This window comes from Polyodon spathula, chromosome 9 (genome assembly GCF_017654505.1).
Source record: "Polyodon spathula isolate WHYD16114869_AA chromosome 9, ASM1765450v1, whole genome shotgun sequence".
Lineage (NCBI taxonomy): Eukaryota > Metazoa > Chordata > Actinopteri > Acipenseriformes > Polyodontidae > Polyodon > Polyodon spathula.
Window position 1 is genome coordinate 45,515,412 of NC_054542.1, and position 25,495 is coordinate 45,540,906.

The window sequence follows — 25,495 nt, forward strand, 5'->3', positions numbered from 1 at the left end:
CCAAGAATGATTTGCTCCAAGGCTGTTTTGCTTTGTTATAATACAAAGAACATGTAAATAAATCATCGGAAGACATACAAACCATTTAACCATTTATAAACACGTGAGCAACGTTGTTCAAAATGGGTTTTCAGCTGAATTACAGGTTGTGCTGAAAATTATTCAAAAAATTTCAGAATTTATTTTTGTGGTATGATAGATTTCGTTAAGTAAGTGCTGTTTCATAAAATGTATACAATGGCAGGATTGACAGATTACATATAGTGGGCAAGTTAATTATTAGTTTTTTTTTTTTAAACTACTAGTGTAAGCAAGTCATATATAAATCGTTAATGTCAGTAGTCAATATTAGCATCTATAATTTCACGAAGATTGTAAGTATTTGTTAACTGCAAAACATTATGGGAACTATTTCCAATCAGGCTCAGTCCTTGTTCTACAAAGGCTGACACGAATTGTGCAGAGCAACAGATGGGCTACAGTTAGTCAACTGACAATCCAGTACAACATTGGTGCCGAAAGACCCATAAAAGAATGCACAACTCGTCGTACCTTGACACGAATGGGGTACGGCAGCCGACGACCTAACGGAGTTCCACTTCTTTCTGCAAAACACAAGAAACTGCAGTTGTAGTGGGCTAAGGATCAAAAACTTTGGACACTGGAGGATTGGAAAAACACAGCCTGGTCTGATGAATCGCAGTTCCTGCTGTTTCATGCTGATGGCAGGACTAGGGTATGGAGAAAACCACATGAGTACATGCATCCATCATGCTGCGTGTCAACATTGCAGGCTGGTGGTGGTGGTATGATGGTGCGGGGTGTTTTCATGGCACACATTGGGCCGATTGATAAAAGTGGAGCAACGTTTGAATACCACAGGATATCTGAACATCATTTCCAATCAAGTGCATCCCTTCATGGCAGCAGTGTATCCTTCTGCTAATGGATTTTATCAGCAAGATAATGCCTCATGCCACAAGGCTAGGATTGTGCAGGAATGGTTCCATGAACATGACAGTGAATTCAGCTTACTGCAGTGGCCTGCCCAGTCACCAGATCTCATTCCAACTGAGCATCTGTGGGATGAGATGGAACAAGCTATTTGGAGTAGAGATCCACTACCAACCAACTTGACACAACTGTGGTAAGCATTGGAGTCAACAAGGGCCAGCATCCCTATTGAATGCTTTTGACACCTTGTAGAGTCCATGCCCTGACGAATTGAGGCTGTTCTGAGGGCAAAAGGGGGTGCAACTGAATATTGAGAAGGTGTTCCTAATTTTTTGTACACTCAGTGTGTGTGTGTGTGTGTGTGTGTGTGTGTGTGTGTGTGTGTGTGTGTGTGTGTATATATATATATATAATATATGATACAAATATATGATATATATATATTATATATATATATATAATTATATATATATATATTTTATATTAACCTCGAGCAGCAATACCACTTGCCAGCTGGTCAGTCACTAAATAATGGAATCATATATGTTTTGTGTAATGTAGTATTATATGGTACATACGTGCAAGAGTCCGAACATACTAATACATTACAAAATCTGATCTATAATTGGAAAAAAAAAGACTTAATTGTATATTAGGTCTAGAAGTAATATTATATTTAATGATGTTGATTTCAGCTTCTACTTAGATAGACCTAGTGTATCTATTTCAGTTTCGATATAACCCTCTTTTGAAACTCATTCATATATTCATGTGAAGCTATTTATATGCACAGCGAAGTGTTTGATCTACTCTAAGCTGACAAATAAACAGTTTCCTTTTAAAATCCTGTCATAGTCACATCATAAACAAATATGACACGTTAACTGGCTTTGAAATTGTTCTTTATGTTGATGGCATTCTTTCACTTTAACAATGGCACTGAGTTTTATTTTCACTGCAGTTGTGTTACACTGTACCTTAGAAGTGCACAGTTAACCAAAAACAGAGCATGGCTGTAAAAGACACTTGGTGCCATGAGATCACTTTTTCATATGTTTGGTAGATGGAAAGCTTTTAAGTAGCTTGTAGGTACACTTAGCTCAGTGTTCTTATTTTTATTTTTGACATGCTCTGAGGAAGGACATTGAGCATCAAATATGCCTGGAAGGTTTTTTGAGAAACACATTCACACGCTTAAGAAGGAACTGTATATTGTGCCTGCTATTGTTAAATCACTTGTTAAGTCATGCCCATGTGTGTAATTAATCTGTAATATTTGCAAATAACAAATATTTAGTATTATATTTATAACATCACTGTTCCACAGTAAAGTTTTATTTACTGCTGCTGTTAAAATCTAGAGCATTGTTTCTAGAGGGGTCTTTTAAGTTTACCTGTTTGTAATGTTGAAATTTTAAACACAGGTATGTCAGTTTCCAACTTGCTATGTATATTATTTATTAGTAAGAATACTGTGTCTCCTTTCAAACTTGAAGCACGTATAATGCTGAGTTACTAACTTTGATCTAATGAAACTCAAGCTCAGTCACCATAGGACACAGCAAAAGCTGAGGTTTTGGCAGTTTAAACTGGGAAAATGTTGTGTTGCAATAAAAAGGGAAGACAGAAATAATGCAATGCGGGATCAATCAAATCCAGAAATCTGTGTCACACATATTGCTGATGCAGAAAAGATGCTCTTCCTTTAGGACAATTGGAAATGCGTTCTTCAAGAATGACCCACTGCGTGACACCAGGAACTGCTAATCATATTTTTGCTTTTAAAAACGTTGAAAAGAGAGTGTTCTTTTAATCTTAAAATGCCTTAAATGTGACAAAAGGTTTTCTTCTGCCAAGTTGTAAGGATCAGACAGAGAATGAATTTGCTGTGGTCAGCTAAGTTTATCCACTGAGCAGAAAAGTGAATTTAATAATGTATTATTGTTCTTCAGTGAAGGTGAAATGTTCCAGTACTGGTAATGTATCATTTGCCTTCTGTGTGTGTTTAATGTTTATTAAAATAACATGCAAATAGAAGTATGTTTTATGATTCATTGTAATGCTTTTGAACTGGTAAGACGCGACACTTTTTTTTTACAGAAACAAAATCATGAAATTCAGTTTTACATGCCATTGTTTATGAGCTATTTCAAATCCTATACTGTATTATCTTAGGATTTCACTGTAATTGGAATTAGACAGTAAATTATGTATTTGTTAAGAGAGGTGGTTTGTCATAAAGTGTACACTTTTGTGTAATGATGAAATAGGTTAAATTTAGATGTACACCCATTCCTATGAAATTACTATGCAGAATATTTGCACAAAAGGTGCTGTGTTTTACTAATTGTAAGCCTAAAGGGTCTCATTTAATATATTCAGCATACAGAACATACTAATTAAACATGCTTGGTTTGATAGGGATAATGTTTCCCATTTCTAGTGTAAAGGTTAAACAAAGTGATAGGCTATCTTAGGTCCTGCAGAACTTTGTAAACCAAGATCTCAATCTTCTCTTTACAGGGCTAACATAACAGAATTGCAGTGTGAAACAGATGCCAAATTACTGATTCATTTACTAGCCATTTAGTCATCCTGTACCAACGGCAAGGGACCTTGGTATTTCCTTTATTTCCTTAGAAACATCCAAATCTGTAGTTCTGAATTAAACACTCAAAAAAAAAAAAGACTTTTGGGGGCATGACCTTGGCAATGGTACATAAACGCCCTGGCAGACTGGAACATGTCATTTGTAATTGTTTTTTAATTGCACGGGGGAAGTTAGCTCTGCAGAAGTAGCGTAGAAAAAGTTCTACTGTAGGTTTGTACACATTGAAAGCATGAAGTTTTGTCATTTTTCATTTGCAATCTGCACTTATTTGCAGGGCCCACAGCCAGAACAAGTTATTGTGTTGATATGGTGTACACAGGAAATTGCTGTTTGTTCCTTGGAGAATGTTGGCATGCTGTCATTGTGCTCAATCTGCTTCTTCAGAAGCAAATCATCATCTTGCTGAAATGAGAAAGACAACACAAATACGTCGTGAAATGTGTAACTTTGTCTGATTTTTCAAATAATTCCCAAAAGTATCTGGTTGCAAATCTATTGTCCTTTATGTGGCAAAAGAGTGAGTAACAACTACAGTGATTGATGAACAAGTGAATAGCAATACTGCATGTGCCTGTGGAAAAGTGGCAGGCTTTGAAAGTGAGTAAGGCTTTACAGTTCTAATTCATAAAGGAAATGTAAATGTTAATATTGCCTCAGTTTTAAACCCGATAAAGATTTCCTAACAAAGGAATATGTGTTGTTTTATCATAGACTTTTGCTACAGGTGAATTAACCTTAAAAAAGAAACCAGACCACTAAGTACAAAACTGTAAAACTTATGAAGGCATTAACCAAAACATTTGGTCAGCTGGTGACCCAGTTCAGTTATTTTTTTAGCTGGAGAATGGGATTATAGTAAATACAAATTAGAGCAAATTAGGATGATTGTGTGTTTTGATACATTTTTGATCCCGTGTTAAAGTATCCATTAATATAGACGTTTATTTGTTTACATCTTGTCAAATCCAATATGGGTCTTGTAATACCTGCAAGGCAGGACAATTTGTTAGTTGATTTTTTTTTATTTATTTTTTTATGTTTACGGCAAGTTACATCTATATAGAGTTCCCTATTATCTCAAAATATACAAATTACAAGGTTAACAGTTACCATGTCTAATTGACTTTTTTCAATGTGCTGTTTCGCAAACGTGTTTGCATGTAACACTAAAACATAAGCTTAATACATCATTTGTTGGTCTGTGGTATTTGGTAACAAGTTAAGTACATGTATTAATAGAGCTGACTTTCATGGGTTTTTGGGGGGTACTAGTAAGACCTACAGAATTCAATAATGACTTCCTGGTTGCAAGGAGTTGAAAGAACATACTTCTACTGTCTAAGTACAGTCTAATCAGCAATTAAGTTCTTTTGAACAAAACCTGCTCCTGTTTGAGCCTTAGTGTAACATTTTGTTTGAAGGTTTCATATTAAATGTATCATGAAGAATACTATTTTAAGTATAAATTATACTTGCACAGCTATATGACAATATCCCAGATCAGTATCTACTGTGCATGACTCTGGAGGCTGATTGAACAGCAGTTTCAGTTGGACAATGTCAAGATGACAGACTGTTGGTACAAGTACTGTTGCTGCTGATATATAACACAATTTCATTTCCAATAGTTGGGGCATGTCTTCTGTTTTGAAGTGCTAGATTTGAGTCTGCCAAAAACATCACAACAACTCGAGAAAAAAAAAGAAAGAAAAATACTGTCAACAAGTCAAATCCTGCATTTAAAGCTATAGGTATTGTTAAAGTAACCCACCAAGATCCATAACATTTTGAAGCACAATGTATCCAATTGCGCTGACAATACAAAAGAACCCTTCAGAAAAGCCTATTATCAAACTACTCTGGATAAGTACAGAAGGAAAGTACCTGTACAAGCCAGTAAGGAACGATAAATAAGACAGGAGATGAAACACAATCTGTGTATGCCAGAAAAAAAAAAAAAAAGATTAGCTGACATTACTACAATTTTCAGGGATACAACGTGTACTGTGTGCCACCATTTATGATGTATAGTAAGAATAAAAATAAACTTTACTCGTGTCTTTATACGTTGCTACACATGTCAAAGTGGAACGTTATGGTAATTATTGTGGGAAACAGTAAATGGGTGGAGTAGGAAATAGTATCCTGCCAAGATTTAAGCAGCACATGCCTTTGATGAAAATGATAACTTCAATAATGTGTGATAAAATGGAGGGGGTACCTGCTTGAATGGCGTTTTAAATATTATCTATGTATGTTAAAAAAAATGTGACTGCTTTTTTAGCTGCTTCAATTAAATACAAAGTAAGTAGTTTGCAGAAGGAGAAATCAACATGTGATCCCAACCCTAATGCATTCACATTTTGAGCAATGTTGTCTGCACTATATACCCTCCAGACTTTCTGCTAGAACAAGACTAACAGTAAAGCATAATGTTGTCTTGTTCATTGGAACAGGAATTATCTTAATTACTTCTTCCTTGAGCAACTGTTCTATAGCATGTCATTGGAGATCAATACCGTTTCCTGTACAGTATGTGAAAGATGGTTTCTTACCCCAATTAAGGCTGTCTGTGTTTGGTTGTGTTTAAGCTGTCTCTGCAGTGTTACCAGGAAATCACATTTTGTTCATTTATACCCTTTGCATATATGGTTTTAATGCATCCATATATTAAATGAGACTCCAACTGGTGTGACATAACTTATAACTTCTGAAAACATTTTGTATCTCTGAAATCTCTTGTTGTATAACTTATAATAATAATTTATGCATAAAATATAATAATTATTTTTCAAAATCATCTTTTTGAAATCATCTATTGTCTAATGTCATTAACAGCAATGAATCGCACAACCATGTCATGTTACATTTACTCAGTAACCCTGTGACCCTAGAATGACGCATTGTTTTTAGGGTTAAAAAAACTCTATATTAATAGTCTATTTTTTGACTGGCATGTTGTGTCTTTTTACTTGTTTATTTCCAGAGGCATCTTACCAGAGCATATGAACATCATATTGATATGAGTTATAGTTTTATGAAATGTATAGAGTTCTTGAGTGACAGTTAAATAAACCCTTTTATTTCAGACCACAAATCACATGGGGTGTGACATAATCTTTATGCTTTTAGAAGACTTGATTCCAGGGTGTCTGGAGTATCTACAGTATGCACCCTGCATCTTGTTTATACAATATTTATATAATGTTTACTGCAAGTGATGGTTTTCCATCAAGTCCCATGTATTCTGGGCATCTTTACTTAGAGTTGACAGCCTTGTGACATTTTAACAACACTGCTTAATATTTATTGGAGAATCTCAGCAATAGTACAATTCAAATTGGAACCTTTTTAAATTCTATTTGGATACAAAGCTCTGATGATCATTCAGACATTTTCTCTATCCTGTTAAGGCAATGTAGTGTACTCTGTGAGTAATTTCTGATAAAAAAAAACAAAAAAAACAAAAAAAACATTTGCATTCCTGACCTTTTTTTTGTGCGTGACAGTTCCCTTTATATTGTTCAACTACAAATCCTTTCAATGTAAGTGAAATGATCAAAAAAACAAACTACTTAAAAGAGTATTTCATTTCTCCTTTGTTAAAACATTCAGTCTGTCTGTATTCCAGTCACCTTGACTTTGTAGCAGCAGAGAGAATATGTTGCTTATCCTCCCTAACCCCTGCCAGTCAATTAGGTGTTTAAAAATTAATCTCTTTAACTGGAAATAACACGGCAGCTTTCTTCTTTCTGTAAATGGAGTGTTATTAATTCAAGCACTGCAAAGCTAATGTTATGAATAATGTTATCAAAACAGATTTCCCCACGTTTAACACATACTCTGGTTAAACCCTTAAGTATTTCTGTGAACCAAAAGAGGACAGATTGGCCTCAATTGCTAGAAGCCAGATAGAAGAACGTGTTTTGTAGCTCCACATTTACATTTAAAACTGTATTCATTCTCCATCTCTAAAACCCTTGACCAATGTCAACCTAAAGACCAGCCTATTGCAAGTGCTGCTGGTAGTGATAATTAAAGATTTTACTGGGAGCATTATTTATTTATTTATTTATTTATTTATTGTGATTTGTTAATTAGTGCTGTTGCAGCGAACATCATTTAAAAATATTACGGATCTGGACGTAAAACTGTAGGCTAAGACTAGAAGAAGCAAATAATGGAATCTGTCTTTGCCTGTCTCATTCTCTCACTTTCTCCAGAGAAAGAAAGCGCATGATGGCAGGTTGTGTTTCTAGGACCTGGCAATCTAAACAGTTAAGCAAGAAAGAGTGTAAGAGGAATCTTTGTTTTATGACCTGCATTACTGAATAATAAAACACAGGTACAGAAGCCTTTAGCTGTGCATCATTGCACCTGATTATAAGGCCTTTAGTAACCCTTAATGATACTGGCCCTTCTTCACTTTCCTCAAGTAGGGATAAGGAAACATGGCATTGAACATCGTGTTGTTACATTTCAGCACAGGTGTCATTTTGCAGTGTGAGTTCACATATATTGTTGTTTTTTTCTCTTAATAATCTTCACCTTACGTAAAAAAATAAATAATTGTAATAAGTCCAGAGAACTATTCTGTCAAAAGCTTTATTTTGTGAAATGTATAGTTTTCTTTTATTACCGGTAGGCCTTCTAAGACAGTACCACTGTACCACTGTACTAAAAAGGGTCAGAATCCATTATCAGCAATGAATCACACAACTATGTCATGTTACATTTACTCAGTAACCCTGTGACCCTAGAAAGACACATTGCTTTTAGGGTTAAAAAACTCAATATTAGTAGTATATTTTTTGACTGGCATGTTGTGTCTTTTTATAATAACCCTGTAGCTGTTTCCTCTATAAAAGATATATTACATGTTGAAGCATTATTTCTTGTTTTTTTTTTTTTTTTTTTAAAGTAACTAAGAACATTAATTATTTTCTTATTCAACCACTCCAGTGTGGCTTTGGTTTTGTGCTTCGGGTCCTGCTGACTAAAACATGTGTTCCTTAAGGATTCACCTGTACTTTGCACCATCCATTCTCCGCTCTATCTTGACAAGCTTCCCAGTCCCTGCTGAAGAGAAGCATCGTCATAACATGATTCTGCCACCACCATGCTTGACAATTGGGATGGTGTTGACTGGGTGATGTGCAGTGTTGGGCTTGTGCCAGACATAACACTTGGAATTTAGACCAACAAGTTCAATTTTTGTTTCGTTGGACCACAACACCTTTTTTCCACATGTCTGCAATATCATCTATATGCTTTTTTACAAACTCCATACGAGCTTTTAGATGAGGCCTTTTCAGTAATGTCTTCTTTCTTGCCATCTGCCATGCAGGCCAGCTTTTTTTGTAGAGTGAACCTCCGTTCCAGTTTCAGCTTTCTTGCAGAGGGCAGCAGGTTTTCCTCAAGGACTTCTTTGTACTTGGCTCCATTCATTCATTCATTCAGGGATGGTGTTCTTTTGGTGATGCACTTTGTTGGGTTTGCGCCAAACAACGCTTTGCATTTAGGTCAAAAAGTTCTATTTTAGTTTCGTCAGACCACAAAACTTTTTGCCACATGGCTACAGAATCTCCTGAGTGTTTTTCTGCATACTTCAAATGGGATTCAAGGTGAGTTTTCTTGAGTAATGGGTTCCTTCTTTTCACCCTACCATAAAGGCCAGATTTTTGGAGTGCTTGGGATATTGTTGTCACATGCACACTTTGACCAGTTTTGGCCATAAAAGCCTGTAGCTCTTGCAAAGTTGCCATTGGTAGGCTCTCTGATCAGTCTCCTTCTTGCTTGGTCATCCAGTTTGGAGGGACGGCCTGATCTAGGCAGGGTCTTGGTGGTGCCATACACCTTCCACTTCTTAATTATCGTCTTGACTGTGCTCCAAAGGATATCCAAGGCCTTTGATATTTTTTATACCCATCCCCTGATCTGTGCCTTTCAACAACTTTGTCCCAGTTCTTTTGAAAGCACCTTGGTGCTCATGGTTGAGTCTTTGCTTTGAAATGCACTACCCAGCAGAGGAAACCTACAGGAACTGCTGAATTCATCCTGAAATCAGTGAATCACTACAACACGGGTGGAGGCCACTTAACTTGGTATGTGTTTTTGAAGGTGATTGGTTACACCTGAGCTAATTTAGGATTGCTATTACAAGGGGGGTGGACACTGATCCAATTTTTAATTCATTTTCTATAAATTTCTAGAATATTTTTTTCACCTGGAAGTTCTGGGGTAGGATGTGTAGATAAATGAAAAAAACAAACACAAAAAAAAACAAACAAAAAATATTTTAATGCATTTTAATTCCAGGCTATAAGGCAACAAAAGGTGAACATTTTCTATATATATATATATATCCTCTCTTACATATAGAATATATGTGTTAGAGGTTTTTGCATATTTTTTTTTTAACCTTTTGAGCAGAAAGGTACAGATTCTCATGTATGTCATAAACATTGTTTTATGTAAACACTTCCATAACATAAAGAAACTGATCAAATAAATACCCCCTATAAGTATATAATATTCACAAATAATGTTATACTGGAAAGGCATAAATATAGCAGATGCAGAACACATATTACGACATACTTTAGTTACAAATGCCAATAAAAAACAATTCACTAATAAGCTTTACATTTCAACCAAGGGTAGCAACCTTTTGGTGGAACTAGAGTGGGCAATACTGATAGTATTGCAGAAAGTCATTACTGTTTAAATTAACTGTCATGGATTTTAAAATTTTTTCTCACAACAGTAAATTCAATCAAATGTGCTAGCAGAATAACTCAGATAGTGTTGTGGGTTTGTTTTGTTCTTTAGAGGCTTGTTTTCAAGTTACAGGTCTTAGGGAGACTAATGGGATTTTATGCTGTCTTCTTCATTTACATCACAATCAGTATCACAAGGCTTACAGCTTTTTTGAGGGTTAATGGAATTCTTTCAGCATTTTTAACATCACAGTGACAAAAAATGCTGACTTAAAGCAAATAAATAAATATGACACAGGCAGTAAAAAAGCAATGTCTTGTCCTTGGAATGTTAAGAAATATTGATATTCTGTCCATTAAATTGACAGCCTGTCTGGAAGGTGCAGTGCGTCCAGATGCATTCCACCCTAATATGTGACCCCTTTAGTTTCTGCCTAACATACAGTATAATAGCTCAAAGTGTCTTTATTTGGTTTCATCTTTAAAAGAAAGATTTTACTGGTCTTGAGTAGGATTATCTCTAAATGTATCTTCATACATAATAGAAACTGATAACAAAAGGTACTTCACAAACATAGTGCTACATATGAACTTTTTTATTTATTGATATCAGTGCAATATGAAACCCCAGCAAGGGAAATGGAACTTGGATTCCACTGTATTACATTGGAAAGCTATTGGTGGTTAGCCATCAGCAGTAAATATGCAATGCTTGTTCTTTAGATCTGTACATTGGTGAAACACTTCCTATAAGACAAAGTTTATCCCTGAAGCTGACACCCTGGGATCCTTCAAGAAACTGCTTGATGAGATTCTGGATAAGCTACTAACAACCAAACGAGCAAGATGGGCTGAATGGCCTCCTCTCGTTTGTAAACTTTCTTATATTCTTATGTATGTACTCGTTGCTTGTAGTGTCACAAGAGCTGTTCAATGTGTTGATACTCAGGAGCGAATGCACGCAGCCACACGGCAGGTGGCTACCCTGCCATAAGCATTAATACCTTGTATCTTTCTAAACAAGGGATTTATGGGAGCTCCCTAATAAAAGCTGAATCTCAAAACAATCATTGTGTGAATATAATAATTGTTGCAGCTGTGTTTAATGGTATTTAAAACAGGATTTACATATCTGTCCGTTAATAGAACGGGACCCCGGTGGTGTCAGTACAAGATGTTCTGCTGTGATTTGGAAAACCTTTTAGATTAAAACTGTGACTTACTTCACTATTACTCTAGTATATATAAGAATAAATATATATAATTACTATATATATAATATATAATATATATATATATAAATATATATATGACATAAAATTGTTTAGAAAGCAATTAGTTTGTACCAAGTTGTTGTCGTTCACAACCTTTAGGAGTAAGCTAGTAACTGTTGTTGTGGAATAATTTTTGTGACCTTACCGTATACTGCTCTTTAATTTCTCAACTCCATATAACCAAATAAATATTTTGTATTATTCTTAAAAGCGTGTTTGAAACAGAAGTTCTTTTGTGCTCCTCGGAAGCTAAAAACAGTGTTTCCGAAGCTAGCAAGAGGCCTGTTTGTTCTCCAAACAGTCTGCATCGCATTGATCAAACACAAGCCCTGTGTTGCCTAAGGGCTCTGTGAACAGCAATACATAGTGAAATTCTGCTAATGAAGCTGTGTGTGAACTGCTGGGATTGTTTGATATTTTACGAGTGTTATTTTGTTTTGCGCCCAACAATCTCAGACGGTTAAGGAATTATAAATCATTGTTTTTTTTTCTCCCTGGGCCCATCTGTGCACTGTTATCTTCCCTTGGCCTTAAGAATATGTTTAAATGTATTAAAGCAAAGCACAGTGATTTCAAAGGGGGGATGCAGTGACACACTGGATTGGTTATTAATGGAATGGCACTGCCATAGGGCAGTTGAAATTTAATGATATCCTACAAGGAAATATGAGGGTGTCACTTTCCAAAAAGTCATGCTAAATGTCAGCTTTTTAAGGTCCTGCCGCAAATGTTATGCCTGTGCACAGTAATGTTGTTGAAAGCGTTTAGGAAACATGGACCAGTGGCTGTGCTGATTATCCTTTTCACCTGCTCTCCTTTTCCAAATGGGTTTGTGCAGCGAGCGATTTAATCTCTAAATGTATGGCACATTAGGGAAAAAAAATAACACCACTGTTTTTCACAAAGGCGAGGGTCTTGAAGCTAAGCGTGCAGTCCGTGTTAGTTAATCACTTGAATTTTTCTTGCTCATAAAAAATCGTAGCCAAATTACATTTTCTTTTCATTGCTTATCCCATGCATATTATTTCCATCACAGGAAACTGAAGATGAATGCAAAAATATTCTTGTCCTATTTTGCATCATAACATTTAAAAATTGAGTGTCTCAGTCAGTTTAGATGCAGCTGTTAAAGTCAATCTCTATCCATAGAATGCAGTGAGTATAAAGTTATACACCTGTCTGTCTATTTTGCTATATATATATATATATATATATATATATATATATATATATATATATATATATATATATATAAAGATATATATATAGCCTTGTATAATATATAGATATTATATCCATTATGAATCTAAACTGGTTTGACCAATTTTTAGGAAATATCTCTATGTCCCTGTCAGATACAGACAAAAGTGTTATTTTTCACATAATAGAAAGACTTTCTGTGTTTTACTATAAAACTACTACTATGACTACTACTACTACTACTACTACTACTAATAATAATAATATAAATAATAATAATAATAATAATAATAATAATAATAATAATAATAATAATAATGGGTACTGTAGATACAATACAAAATAACAACAGATTGTTACCTATGATCTTGTGCTTAAAAAAAGAAGATGGAATCCCCCCCCCCTTCCTTCTCCTCCCATTTTAAATTCAATTGACAGCTTCCATGTTTTTCTGCTCAATCCTCCTGCTGGGAAGGACACAACTTTACAAGGACACAGGCTTCACCTGTCAATATACAACCATGACTGCCCAGCCAAAGAGCGTCCTTTTTATATGGGAGGACAAGAGTGATTGTCTGCTCGCTGAGAGTGGGAGGAAGGCCCTTCTACAGTACAGTAAATGTGCCACCAAGCGGGGACAAAGCAACATGTGAAGGGTCCATTGGGACCAGTATTCAAACTTTGGACCTTTGAAACATATGGCATTAGCATCAATCTGCTCAGCACTATATCCAATATTCCCAAGGTCAGCTACAAGCACTTACTGGGAACAGTTCTGTTTTCCCTCTTTTTTATCTCCTGTTGCCTCGTGGATGCACTTCAACTTAAATCTACAGTGTCAGTTAATTTATAAATCCCCCTTTCTGCTAACTTAATTTAGCCCAGAAACTTATCTGTAATGCCTATTTGTCTGTAGGAACAGCCATCAGTGAGATGTTATTTCAAGAAATGACTGATTTCTTAATTGTGGTTTGTTTTTTTTAAATATTGTGCAATAGGTCAATTTTTGACTCCCCCTTTCAGAACCATAGTGCAAATAAAGAGAGATAATTAATAGGAAGGGTGATTTACGACTACTTGTATAGTGTGAAGGACTACAAGAAAAGAAAAGGCTATTTAAAATGATGGCATTTCATTCACACCACATTGTATTTACAGCTTGCCATTTGTATTTGTGGCTCCTATTATCCGATAAAACAGTTGTGTCTGAAATAGCGTTTGTGACACAGGTGACCTGTTAGGATTTTATAAGTATTTTGCTACAGTGCTCTGGGGACTCACACATCTGCTGCTGGCAGAAGCAGTGAAAAAATTCACCTGGAAATGAGGCATTTGGTTCTTCTTATTCATCCATTCCAGCATCTGCTGCTATAATTAAGTGGTGTTTAATAATCGTGGACCAATGGTGAGAAATAAACATTAAAATACTTTCTGATATTGTGTGTCCTTAAGCAAATCACCTTTAGGAAAATCAGGAGTTTTTAAGGCCAATAACTTTTAGCTACAGTCTCAATTGCAATAACAACAACAAAAAACAACCAAAATGTCATATTAACCATTTACATGGTTAAATTGTGTCGCCGTTTTGTTTTTAGAGACATAAATTGGCCCAGTCAGTTTACAATAGGATACTGAGTCTCTCACCTCTTGGTTTTTGGCAGACTATCCAGGATGTTAGTGTTTGGATATATTGGATCGTTATAAATGGTTGTCAGGGCTCGTGGGCCCTTGGGCTTCAGCATAGCACTAAAGATGCAACTGCCACAGCAGGAACTTACCTGCACCTTTGTGGTGTACTACATACATTAGCAGGGATCTAAATTCACAACAAATAGTGCAAGGCTAAAATAACCTTCAGTTCAATACATCTGTAGAGGACACCAACGCCACTAAACTTAAGTTAAGGCCGAAGTGTAGAATGTTGTGTGCAGAAAATAAACAGTTTAACTTAATAATAGCTGAAACATCAGAAACATTATGTTTTTTGGGGTTTTTTGTCAGCAAGAAGCCTAGATAGCCTAGACTCTTAAATGTAATTATTTACTGTATTCTTTATTTTGCTCTAATTTGAATTTGATCTTATGTACTTTATAACTGCTCTTATCTATAATGTGATACTTAATAATTGTAAGTCACCCTGGATAAGGGTGTCTGCTAAGAAATAAATAACAAACTAAATTAAATTATTATTATTATTATAATAATAATAATAATAATAATAATAATAATAATAATAAATAATAATAATAATAAATAATAATAATAATAATAATAGACAGGGCTCCAGACAAAATGTTTGCCTTAAGAACCAATGGCCAAATCCAATTGGGTGCCACTTTGGGAGCACGTTGGTTGCTACCATAGTCAGCTGCTTAAATTACAACTTGTTACTGTTTGTGATATTTTGCCTCTAATTGTGTACAGTTATAATATGGGAAAAAGCGTGCGGTAGCTCCCGTGCTCCCATTATAATGATTTAATTTATGTTACGTTTTCAGGGTATTCTGTGAGCACCATCACAACTGCTGCATGAAACTGGGGTTACCGTATTGTGCTGGTGTTAAAACAGGGTACAGCAGCTCTGGACTGCCAGGCATTTGTCTTCAGGCTGATTGTTATTGACCCTCTTGCACTTCAGTTTGAAACATGTGATATGCCGGTTTTTTCTCCCCCTTTACAGACTGACGTCAGTGCATTTATACATATTGACACAAGTGTTGTGTATGGAATTGGAGCGGCTTAACCATGCAAATCACGTAATCTTGTTATTGTTTGGACCCAGACATTTCATAATACAGGCATCTTTCTAGTTACTGTAGCTGAAAGAACATTGTGGACATATTTTGAAATAGACATATTTTGCAGGGCACTGCAGCGATTAATAAGGGCACCCACGGCATTTGCTGCATGTCTGCCGTTAAATTCGAGCCTTTGAACCATCATATATGTGTTAGATCACCTGTCTCTACCACCTATATTATGCTAAGGACTGACCTTCCTTCTCAGATGTTCCTGACAGTGACCCCAATAGGTAAAAAAATCCCATCAGTGATAGTTAATCGCTTCATACAGTAACTGTTGTGTGTTCTGCACTGTACTGTCTTAAGCATAGTTGATGGTGCTACAGTACATAGATAAGTGCATGGTTGTGCTCAATTTTGCTTGTCCTGTATGTAATGAACTCTCTTGTATCCAATTGAGGAGCCAATATACTTTGTGTGTGTGTGTGTGTGTGTGTGTGTGTGTGTATATATATATATATATATATATATATATATATATATATATATATATATATATATATATATATATATATATATATATATATATATATATATATATACATAGACACACACACACATCACTACCCAGCAGTTGCTTACAGCAAGTAGATTCTACGAACCAACTTGGGTGTGGAGAGCTTTAAATAACATTCTAAATATATTAATTCAATTGCGAATTCCAATGCATATTAAAATAAAGAGCTAAGGTAATGCTATCCTACTCTCATTCATTTTGCTGTCATGGCTATTGTGACAGGTGTGTTAAGCAACTCCAGTGAGCCGTCACAGAGCTACTCAGACACTAGAAAAAAAATATTCATGTAGGTGAATCCTGTTTAAATAAGGCTGGGAAAGGTGTAGGTCTTGGTTTTAGGGGTCAGTTTAAAATGTGATATGAATCTCCCTGGCTGTGCTAACCTGAGCTGCACAGTGTCTCTGAGTGTGATGAATGAACACGCTTTAAGTGCAGTTCACCATCCTATCTGCACATAGTTGTGTTGCGAAGCACATTTTCTGGTTTGCTTCACTATTATTGTTGCATCAATATTAACAATAACACATTTGAAGTGTACTCTTGTACTGACTGTCCATGTTGTAATGGCATGTTTTAAATCAAGTTTGGTTTAAGTTTTTGACTAATAAACCGATCAAGTGTACCCATTCAGACTTACATCTGAGGCTTCACCAAAACCCTGTACTTAAGACCCTTATAAATTGCCTTTAAAAATGGTTGTAGTATTAAACAAGCTTTCCCCATACAAATTCATTTATTTGAAGTTAGAATAGAAGAATAATACTGGGTGTGATTCATCAATGTCTCAGTGTTTCTTTTTTTTAAATTGTTTTTTAATGAAGAATTCTTTAGTTTATGAGGTAGTTTATCATTCCTTTTTTGTACTTTCAAATGTGGCAAGTGTGTATTTTTTTCCCCCTTGAAAAATAACAAAATATTAATTAAATTGAGTTAAATGAGTTTGGCGGAGTACTGATATAATAAAGTAAACTTTTTATTTTTTATTTTTAAGCATTTCCTCAGTGCAAAAATATTTCACAAGTGTATGTTTGAATAGAAAATATCAGGGATTTTCTTTGGAAGGATTAAAGTGTGGAATACAGAAAGGTAGACAATCAAGGTCTAAACTAGAACGAGGACTGTGGTTATCTGTGTGGCAATTTGACCGGTGATTATGAAACAGGTATAGAGGGGATGCGGTACAAAAGGAATTGCCAACAATTGTAATCCAGTGGAAAAGTGGTTTAATTGTAATCCAGGTCTGGCGACCAAATAATAAACCCTAGCAATACACAACAGGGTTACAGTCCCAAACAATAATATGGCACACGGTCACCAGTCCTGGTTGCGTGTGTTTGTGCTCGTGGTGAGTGATAAACAATGTTATTTCATGACTGTACATGAAATACAGACAGTTACTAACAGACAAGACAAACACACACAACACTCACAAATATTTCTCTATTCTTTTTCCGGAAGTCACTACTGCAGCTCTCTCGGTCCTTCCAATTTCACAACGTAAAACCCCAACTGAAGGAAAAGATTAGCGTTTCTCTGGCCCCTTTTATGCTATCTCTTGGTAAACGATTTCAGCTGCATCTATAGCTTGCAGCTGCTACCCCGTTTACCTTCCGGGTCAATACATTCCTGCAACAGAGTCTCGCTTCCATCCAGGCTGACTGACTTCCCGACCTTGGAAACGAACTGTCAGGCCAGCCCATCCAGATACTTTCCCTTTGGCTATTTAGCACCCTCACAGGACGAGAGGGAGATTTATAACCAAAACTCATTGTATTTCTGTCACATCTGATAAAATACTACTTAGCTGCCAGGATATACCTAGTACAATACTGGATCTGCAAAAATGCCAACGCGGAATGCATACACATGAAAACATTTGGAAAAGAAAGTGACTACTCACAGCTGTTAAAGAGTAAGTAGCGGGGTTTGAAAAATATTGGGTTACACGTCCCCACGTGTTGTTATACCACTGTTTAAATAACATGCTTGTATTTTTATTTTCATTGTTACCATCCTGACAACTTTTTACACTTATAACTTTAAAGTTCACTGATAGTATAAGGAGTATTGCCTACATTGTCAAACAGGTAACACAGCAATAATGATCCATGATGTGATGAGTTTTGAACCAGACTTGCAATTAATCTTAAGAATACTACACATTTTTTTATTTATTTCAATTTTCTTCCTAATTTGAAAATTGGTACTATTGTTAAACTAGAAAAATCTTCCAAATATTGACACAATTTCTAATCAACTCAATGCTCTTATCAATAACATCAAAGTATCAAAGCACTAAGAAACAAAGAACGAACTGTCAAAATATGTTGAAAAGTATAATATGACCTAGAACACCTATAAGAGAGCATAGCCTCATTATACTTACATTGTATTATGTTATTCTCAAGGTTGTAAGTTATGTTTGGATCCAAGGTGGGTGCATGGAGGGGTATGTTTGTCTGACACTGCTATACATCTTCTATGCCTGGCTGCAAAATATTTTTTTAATTATATATTATAAATTATATATATATATATATATATATATATATATATATCATATATATATATATATACACACACTACTGTGCAAAAGTCTTAAACATGTTGCATTTTTGTACTCTGATGCATTATGAGCATCAACAATTTACTCAAAGCCTCCACCAGTGTTTTCTATTGTTATTAAAAAAAAACGTGTCTTGCATAAAGAAGGTAACACATTGAGTGATTTTCAAGGTGTGGTATCTGAATCATATTCAACAAGTACAGAGAAACATCATCTGTAATTGACAAACCCAGGACTGGAAGATGCAAAAAGCTGTCTAACAAGGATGAGCAATACTTGAAGATAAAATCCTTAAGGAATAGAAGGAAGACAAGCATTGAATTGACAACAGAACTGGCAGATGGCACAGGTGTCGTTGTCCATCAAATCAACAGTACGAAGGTCACTCTTGAAATTAGGACTTAAAGGATGTGTTGCAGTAAATATACCTCTGGTAAGAAAGGGGAACAAGACTAAAAAGCTAAAATATGCACAAGAACACAGAAATTGGACTGTGGAACAATGGTCAAAGGTGCAAGGGTGGAGAAGGAATGGGAGCTGGAAGAGAGGGAGCGGAGGGGGTACAGCTAATTTGCCAGTGGTGGAGGAGCAGAGCGGGGGTACAGCTAATCTGCTAGTGGTGGAGGAGTGGAGAGGGGGTACAGCTAATCTGCCAATGGTGGAGGAGAGGAGGGGGGATACAGCTAATCTGCTAGTGGTGGAGGAGTGGAGAGGGGGTACAGCTAATCTGCTAGTGGTGGAGGAGTGGAGAGGGGGTACAGCTAATCTGCCAATGGTGGAGGAGAGGAGGGGGGATACAGCTAATCTGCCGGTGGTGGAGGAGCGGAGGGAGTGTAGCGAGAAAACCTAATCTGGAGACAGGAGGAAGCAGAAAGGTTGAGACAGCGATAGGCGAGTACAAGAGTTTTGAATTGGATATATACACTGACTGGCAGTTGTATTTGTATGTGTAGCATGTTTAGTTATCCTAATTAATTATTTTGAGCTACCACGTTAAAAAAAGGGTAATGTATGTATGATCTCAATGGACCATTACTGCTAATACCACCCCATTCTCTTCTAAAAATTAAAAACCACATACCCTGCAAGTGGATGCTTATTGTTCAACCATTGGTTAATACATGTTTCTGGGGCATTGCAGATGCTAGATATGATCGCTAATGTTTTTTTTTTTCTCAATCTGCTCTGGAGATGGATGAAATAAATAGTTTAAACTAATTAATGTAGGACCAGCTGTTACCAAGACTTGGCAGGCATTTGTGAATATTGATGGGGGAAAAGTAGTTGCTCCACTTGTCTTTTATTTCTGTGTAATTTAGATTACAGTGTAAACAGGAATAAATACTGCATGAGAGTGGATTACACAGATTAAGAGGAGGTGTGCAATTCAAATTAAAAATGAAAAGTTTTCAAATCAGACAGTATCACAAGGGGAACAACCACTTGGCATCGAGTCAGCTCCACTGTGAGGACAAAAGAAAAGTCTAAAGTTTAAGGATAAGGTTATCACATGGTCGTAATGCCAGTGCTTTTTATAAGTAAATTCAGTTTTCCTTTTCTGAGTTTTTTTTTTTTTTTTTTTTTTTACTTTTTGTAAACAGTGATATGTCACATTTGAAACATGTTTCCTCTACTGTTGCTTACTATACTTATCTTTATGCTATGTGGTGCCTACTTACTAATGTAAAGACATTTTGGTAGATCTAGACTAAATAGTATATAATATATAGTTCAGCTCCTGAACTCAAAGTCCCATCCTTTGTTTAGATCAAATGAGTATACATCGGTGTATGCACCCTGAAAGTACCTGAATTAGTCAGGTGAGACTCCACTCTGCACACTGTCTGCCGTGGAACTAAAAGTAAATTTAGAGCACAGAATTCTTTAGAAGGTTAGCTGCAGTTTGTATGCAGTAGATGTCTAATTGTGGTTCTTTAATTCTTTCTCAGTTGTATATACTTATTAGATTTAAAGAATTAAGGAATTGTTATTTTGTTTAAGTGCATTTTTTTTTTAATATGTCAGATTGCAAAATGACATTTCTGGCTTTCAAATTCCATTCCTTTATTGCATCTTAAGCAGCTTGTCTATATGGCAGCTTTGAGATAACGTCATTGTGCAGCCTGTTACCTTGTAAATGTGTGTGGAGTTATGATAGCCTGCAGAGCAGATGGCAAGTGCAGCCCTTAAAGAATTGATGGATGGGGTATGATGTCATCACAGATTTGACAGGGACCAATGAGTTCACAGAGGGATTGGGCATTTCAGGTTGAGGCCTGGCTGCTTAGAATTCTAAATCTTGAACTAGCATGGCATTTGCTAAATGGGGAATGTGTGCAATATGTATTTCTTTATGATGTTGTTCAACCCTTCACCGAGGCATAATGGGATTTGGTCTCTGCGGACAGGGAGATGATATTAAAGAGTCAGGCCCTGTAACCTTGGGTGGGATAACAGTGAGCAGTCATCACCTATTCAGGCTGCCAGAAGATTATAGAAACCAGATGCAACTTGTTTAAAGTCCTCAGAAGCAACATTTTGTTTTGCAGCCCTCAGATCTTAGAACCACCGGGGGCCCTGAATCTCAGAGGATACCAGCGATAAACTACAGTATAATAGCTTATTTTCCAAGGGCAACACATTGTCCGTATCATCATATAAAGTGGAACCTCATTCTTGTCCTGATACCAATCCCAGCTTTTATAATAAGCTATGCATTTATGCTTAAAGTAGCTGGATTACTCAATAGAGAATTACAACTATTTAGCCATGCTGTCTCTGTGGCATGCAACAGTTTGGTCAATTGAATAGCAAACAGCGTGTATATTTTAAGTATTTCATGACATAAATTTGCAACTGCTGAGTGGGTCTTTAAAGTGAACTGCTCCAGTTAAGGATGTGAATTAATGTAGCAATAAGCTAGTGATCGCAAAATGTGGATGAAGAAAAGCATGTTCCGTCAAAGTAAGCTAATCTGACTTTTATGTTTATACATAGGTTAAGAATATTTCTTGTTTTGTAGCTAAGTTATAGTAAAACAAAACATAATCTCCATGCACCTGGTACTATATGCTGCATGAATTAATCATGTTCTGAAAGGAAAACCATCACCAGCATTTACCTCTCCCCAAATCCCTTTTCTCTTATTACATTTATAGATACAGTTATAGTCTTTGTAATGGTGGATACATTGTTCAAGTATATAGTACCAGATTCGGAACTTCTTGATAAAGTCTTTGTAAAAAACAGAAAAACCATTAAAGCATTTCCCCCTCAACAGTCATAACATGTAAGCATGTTCAAATAGATTAACCATCAATCACTGTGTAACAATAAGAGGTTTAGAGACATCATTACCAGCATTCACCTCTCCTAATAAAAAAGAATATTGAGTCCATTTCACAGCTCATGTCAAAACTGCCTTTGCAGTATTGATTTTGTAGACAACTCTTTTCCGAATATCAAACATATCTGCCCAAACTCGCTCACCCTTTTGTCAGGGGAGAGGATGAAATATTAATACAAGGTAAATGAGGGCTCACTGTTCTCTCATTGCCATATGGCCTCTGATGAAAACCCAGGGCCCTGGCTAGCTAAGGCCTACCATATGTGCCCGATGGAAAAGAAAGGTAGACCTCACATTGATGGAGCAAACATGCCATATGGACTGGGTGGAACAGGCAATTTTCTAAACACCCCTGCACTCTGGGGCCTCTCAGTCAAAATGTGCATAAACATATAAATATTACATTAAACAAGGCATTCTGAACAAGGGGGCTGATTTTTAAAATCTAATAGGATGTTCTCAAGCAGTGACAAGAGCTGCACAAAACATCAATAATCAGAGTTTCTTTGGAGATGGGAATGGGAGACCATCAATCATTTATAACTGACATTTTCACATTTCATGTAACATCTGGTGTATAATAGCTCAATACAATAGTGTGTTAAACTTAGGCCAGGCAGATTTTTATGTAAATGTTAAATGCAGGTACTGGTAATAATAACTCACTATTTCTGACTCAGTTTTTACGATCTAAGAACTGGGTTTGAATGAGACTTCACATGCCAGAGGTTTATATAGAAATATGATCAAGGAAGCTTGAGAATTCTAAACAAAGGGCAAACAGCACACGGTAGATGTGATTAACATGTGAATGTAGTTCAATTAAAATTATTGGGGAGAAATTTACAGTGTCTCAGTACTGAAAATGATATATACACCAGCCTTTGTCAAATACATTGTGTCGAATACAGTAAAGAACAGTAAAGATAAAAGTACAAAGATGGTAAAGGTTATTTAGCTCATACTGGGTAAGACTGAGAATGTATATCTATATAATCTATATCAGCCTTTGTTATTTAAGAGCTCTTTAGCCCATCAAAAGGCTTGAAGGACTAAGTGGAATGCCATGCGCGTAAGGTTTGTTTTTTATAGACCAGCATTTATATGCTTTAAATGTTTAAATCCTATAGGTATGTAATACATTCTTACATTTCTGAAGGAATACTGGCAGATTATTTTGTTTTATCACAAGCCACACAGGGCATAATGACCTCGCTAGCTGGCATAACTGACTGAAAATGTTTGTAAAACACACAGTGATTTGTTGGGTTTGACCAGTTTAAAACCATGATTACTGGTTAATTGTTCTGGAATTGTCTTATGAATACCCTTTGTCTATGTGATTAGTCCTGGGATTAATAGTGGTTCCAGTTTCATAATTTATGGTTAACTAATTATAGAGATTCAGTATACTTAAAGTATAATTAACTGTACTTGGTAATTATTAACTGTCAGAAGACCAGGCCTCTGGTACATGAACACATGAAATTGTATTAACTTTGTATATACAGTACATACATAGAGAACATCTGGGCACTTTAATTTCAACAATGTGCATCAATATTATAGCTCTTAAGGAGGAATAGAACCAGTCGTGTCCAAACATGAGTAGGAAAACTGAGGTTCACTTTTATTTGCAATAGCAATAGTTAGGACAAAAATCAACAAAAGAGAAAAGCATAACTCTTCTTTTTGTTTTCATTACAGATGAGACGCCACTCTGCACTCCGACCGCAAGAGACAGCTTTGAAAGACTTTCCCTGGCAGGACAGCATTTACCTCCAGGATTCACATCACCTTTCCTCTTTCCTGATGGCTTGTCTTCAATAGAGACCCTTCTGACCAACATACAGGTATCTCTTTCAAGACGGCAACAGGTTTCAGACTTTGACCAACACTCTTTAAGGATAGTCTTCTGCATTCTTAGTATGCTTTTCCATTGCACATATGTCTGTAATACTGATTAACAGATAAAAAATGACAAGGTTATACAATCAACTTTTAATTTTCTTTTTTTTTTTTTAAATGAACAGTTTGCAGCTCAATAAGCAGTGTGTTAAAGGGGGGGTTGCTGTCAGTCTCTCTAAAATATATATTTTGTGTGATTGTGTAATTTCTTGGCATTAGAGATTTGTAGTTGATGAGTTGCAAGTAAGCATATGAATATTGTTGTAAACAATATGCTATATCATAATGCACCATATTCTAGTGAAGCACGTTTGAAATAAATAAAAACATTAGGATTGCGAATTACTTAATACATTGTAACATAGGTGCAAAAGCTAATAGATGTGAAACTAATTTAACTCAGTTTTAAGGCACACTATTCACCTGTGTCCAATGCTGGTTAGAGTGTCTCATTGCTGGCTGTCACATCCCATCCTCAATAGTCTACACAGGGAAACCAGCAGACCTGAAACCTAAGTCAAAGGTTGGTTTTGTGATGTGTACAGTTGTGCATTAGATATAGAGGGCTCAGATTGATCAGCTCATTGCACTTGTGACTTGTACATCCATCACACTGAAATGATTTCCAGTCTGTTTACACTGGCTTATGGTATATTATAATTAATCAATTCTAAATATAGCCCCACAACATATTTGTAAAATAAGTCGTCTTGCGAAATGACCTTTAGTTACAGTGCTGTAAAAAACACAGTGAATGGATAAGTCAACATGAGGAATTCAAGCAGAAAATTGAGATTTAGCATCTTTGATTTAAATTGGGGTGAAGCAGATAAGACCAATTAATGAAATAACCTGTTTCATTTCTAATTATATTGGCTGGATACAGAACACGTTTCCATTAAGTTAATTCTGAGACAAAGATGAATGTTTTTAATGTTGTACAACTTTATATTTATTTGTATTGAGCTATTTTAATTAAGTCCTAAAGTAAAAAAAAAATAAAAAAAATAAACAAAGGCAAAATAAATATGTATATCCTTTTCTACATTGTATGAAGTAGAAAACATATAGGTACTGTATGGTTACAATACTGCTACTTCTAATAATAATAATAATAATAATAATAATAATAATAATAATAATAATAATAATGTCCAAAAACATATTGGAAACATGGAATAAAACATACTTATAAAACATACAGGACCATATTGTATTGAAAGAAAAATATTTTTAGTTGATCTTATATAACTGAGAAACAAGCCCTACTATTTTTTGTTTTTACTTTTTGAACCCTGTATTATGTCTAAAAAAATGTAAACATGTGCACAGGGCCTCTTAAAGGTTGCCATCGACAATGCCAGAGCCCAAGAGAAGCAGATCCAGATGGAGAAGACTGAGTTGAAAATGGAGCTTTTCAGGGAGCGAGAGCTCAGAGAAACCATAGAGAAGCAGCTAGCTGTGGAGCAGAAAAACAGAGGTACCCATTAACAGATGGTAGTGCATCGAGCTAACATTTTGAACTGTAGGCATTTAATAGAGGGAGTGTCCCAGTGAACTACTGTTTTACTGTATATAAGTGATGCATATAAATGGGTA

The 25,495-nt window shown here is 35.7% G+C and overlaps 1 protein-coding gene across 8 annotated transcripts in view; it reads left to right on the forward strand.

Moving 5' to 3' along the window:
* Positions 1-25,495, forward strand: part of LOC121320946 (dachshund homolog 1-like) — a 159,948-nt gene that overhangs the window by 121,474 nt on the left and 12,979 nt on the right. For all 8 annotated transcript variants that reach the window (XM_041259774.1, XM_041259769.1, XM_041259770.1 and 5 more), the window contains 2 exons: positions 23,696-23,841; positions 25,229-25,376. In XM_041259774.1, coding sequence (XP_041115708.1) covers positions 23,696-23,841; positions 25,229-25,376 — 294 coding nt within the window. The remainder of the gene's footprint in view (positions 1-23,695; positions 23,842-25,228; positions 25,377-25,495) is intronic.